Source organism: Sinocyclocheilus grahami, unplaced genomic scaffold, assembly GCF_001515645.1.
Source record: "Sinocyclocheilus grahami isolate Dianchi unplaced genomic scaffold, SAMN03320097.WGS_v1.1 scaffold1462.1, whole genome shotgun sequence".
Taxonomy (NCBI): domain Eukaryota; kingdom Metazoa; phylum Chordata; class Actinopteri; order Cypriniformes; family Cyprinidae; genus Sinocyclocheilus; species Sinocyclocheilus grahami.
Genome location: NW_015506641.1, coordinates 12,402 through 14,844, shown reverse-complemented (window position 1 = coordinate 14,844; position 2,443 = coordinate 12,402). Strand labels below are relative to the sequence as shown.

At 37.2% G+C, this 2,443-nt stretch overlaps 1 protein-coding gene across 1 annotated transcript in view; it reads right to left on the bottom strand.

The window, feature by feature from the left end:
• Positions 1–1,227: 1,227 nt before the first annotated feature.
• LOC107570462 (protein FAM69C-like) overlaps positions 1,228–2,443 on the bottom strand; it is a 3,180-nt gene continuing 1,964 nt past the window's right edge. The window contains exon 2 of the mRNA XM_016256696.1: positions 1,228–1,670. Coding sequence (XP_016112182.1) covers positions 1,410–1,670 — 261 coding nt within the window. The 3' untranslated portion in view covers positions 1,228–1,409. The remainder of the gene's footprint in view (positions 1,671–2,443) is intronic.

The window sequence follows — 2,443 nt, the reverse complement described above, 5'->3', positions numbered from 1 at the left end:
GCAAAATCTGCTTGGGGAATATTTCACTCTCATTCGAAATTCCCAATCATGTAGATTACTATTGAAATTATTAGATTTTGCCAGCAAAAATTTACCGAACAATGGTAAATGTGACCTCACTTTTATTCTTAAGGACGAGGACTATAACGATAACAATAAAGATATATCATTCAAAATGTCCATTCAACTATAAAAACATAGTGGAACAATATTGTTGGAATCGCTTTCAAAATAATTGTTTTCCAGCTGATGAATGATAAAAACATCGACAGCCAATCAGAACCCCTCCTGCTTTAAAAAGCTTGAGTATTTAAAGAGGCAGATGAAAAAATGGCAGTGCGAAACTGTGTTATTTTACATTGGTGTGGACGCTAATATAATTATCAATATAGTTAACGGTAAGAGCCATATCTACAACTTTTAAAGGGATAATTTACCCGAAAATTACAAACCTGTATGGTTTTCTTCTATGGAACACGTTAAAAAAAACAACTTTTGTCAGTCACAAAAACTCATACAGGTTTGGAACAACATGAGAGTGAGAAAAATGAATATGGATCTTAATTTTTAGCTGAACTAACACTTTTAACCCTCTGGTGCTGCTCCAAATTTGTCTTTTTTGTTTGTTTGTTTTTTTGTCCCCAATTAAATTAATGTACTATATTTTTAATTTGATAATGTTTTTATTTAGTATTTTTAGGGGATTTCATGGTACTAACTTATATTTATGGAATAGTTATTATCCATTTATTACCCGTTAACCACTTTTTGAGCATAGACCTGAAAATTAAATTTCCAACTTAAACTTGTAAATCTTGAATGCTTTGGAGCACAGACTTACATTTGGTCTCTTTTTAAATAAGCCACTTGGCAGATTAAAAAAATGTTTAAAAAGGTTAGAAGTATATCATTATTAAAAATGCTATATACTATTTTTGCTAAATACTAATTTTTTTTTATTTTTAATGAGAAATGTTTTTCCAAAACTGAAAACAGACAAGTTGTGTTCCACATTTGAGGTTGATATCTCAAAAAAAAAAAAGAGCTTAGTAAGATTTTCTTTGATACCACATGTTTCCACTAGATGAAGTTTGTTTCCAGTGCCACAAACCGAAGAAGTGTGACTTTTTTTCAGAACCATTTAACCTTTTTGAATCATTTTTTGTGTTCACATAGCAAGTGCCAAAACTAAGTTTCGTACCATTCTAAAGAAAAAAATTAAAAATTTAAAAATGACCGAACAGCACCAGAGGGTTAACAGACATTTTGAATATTAGCAGTAAACAGCTATGCTAATGTATCTGGCTGTTGGAAAACAGCCGTAATCTCGACTGTAATAGTCATCTGAGATGTTCTTCAGAATTTCACATGAATAGGTTTGTTCTTTCGTAGCCATTTCGAGAGTTAATTCAGAAATTAAGTGCCGTATGGACGCGTCTCATCTTGTGTTCCTGGCCTTCACCCTGGTTTCCCGTGTCCTCCTGAATGAGCTCCACGAGCAGATCCTGTAGCTGTTTTCTCACAGCCCACGAACGTTTGGCGTCCTCCCCGCCGTCTATCTCAGCGCACTCCTGCACGGCTCGCTGCAGCGCCACCTGCAGGGGTAGCCCCGCTTTAGCACCGAGCAGCGTGGGAGAAAACCAAGGCCTGAAGATCTTCTCACAGATCACCTGCGGAGAGACAGAAAGAGAGAAGCATGACAGCTATCGACCCCAAAGGGAAAAGCATGGGTATGGATGAGGGAAGCAGCCATTAGCGCCATCCTGGTCTCGTTTCATCATCTCCGGAGCAATCATCAGCCATATTCGCTATGCGTACCGTTTGAAAGCAATGGTCTCTTCGACCCAAAGGCCTGAACGTTACAAAGCCCTCATTGTTCTGAATGGCAGGCCATACAATGGGAAAGTAGAGGTCACCAAGGGTTGCGTTAAGTGATCGGGAACGGAGAGATGGGCTCTGTCTCAGCCACCTGTGGCCCGGAGCTGGACTTGGTTTCATGCGACCAGCTCGTCTGTTAGCTTGCTCTCCTTAAGGGGAGTTGGCACTGACAGCAGGTGTTGACTACGAATGAACCGCAATGAACAGATGAAAGACGTTGCGTGACTGCTGCAAAGTATCTTCTGGAGAAATTAAACCTGCATTTACTGGTAATGGTGGCAGCATTCTGGAAAACAGTATTTATTGTCTTCTACTTATTTTTGTAACTTTTCCCCCTAATGTGGCACAGATCTGTTTTCATGGAAGCTTATGTCCACCACAGAACCTTTAATTTTACAATACTGAATTTATATCTCACAATTCTTAATTTTTTCTCAGAATTTCAAGATATAAACTCAGAATTGTGAGATACAAATTAGCAATTGTAAGTAAAACTTTCAGTGTCATAATTGTGGGATAAAAAGATGCAATTATCTTTATATATATATATATATATATATATATA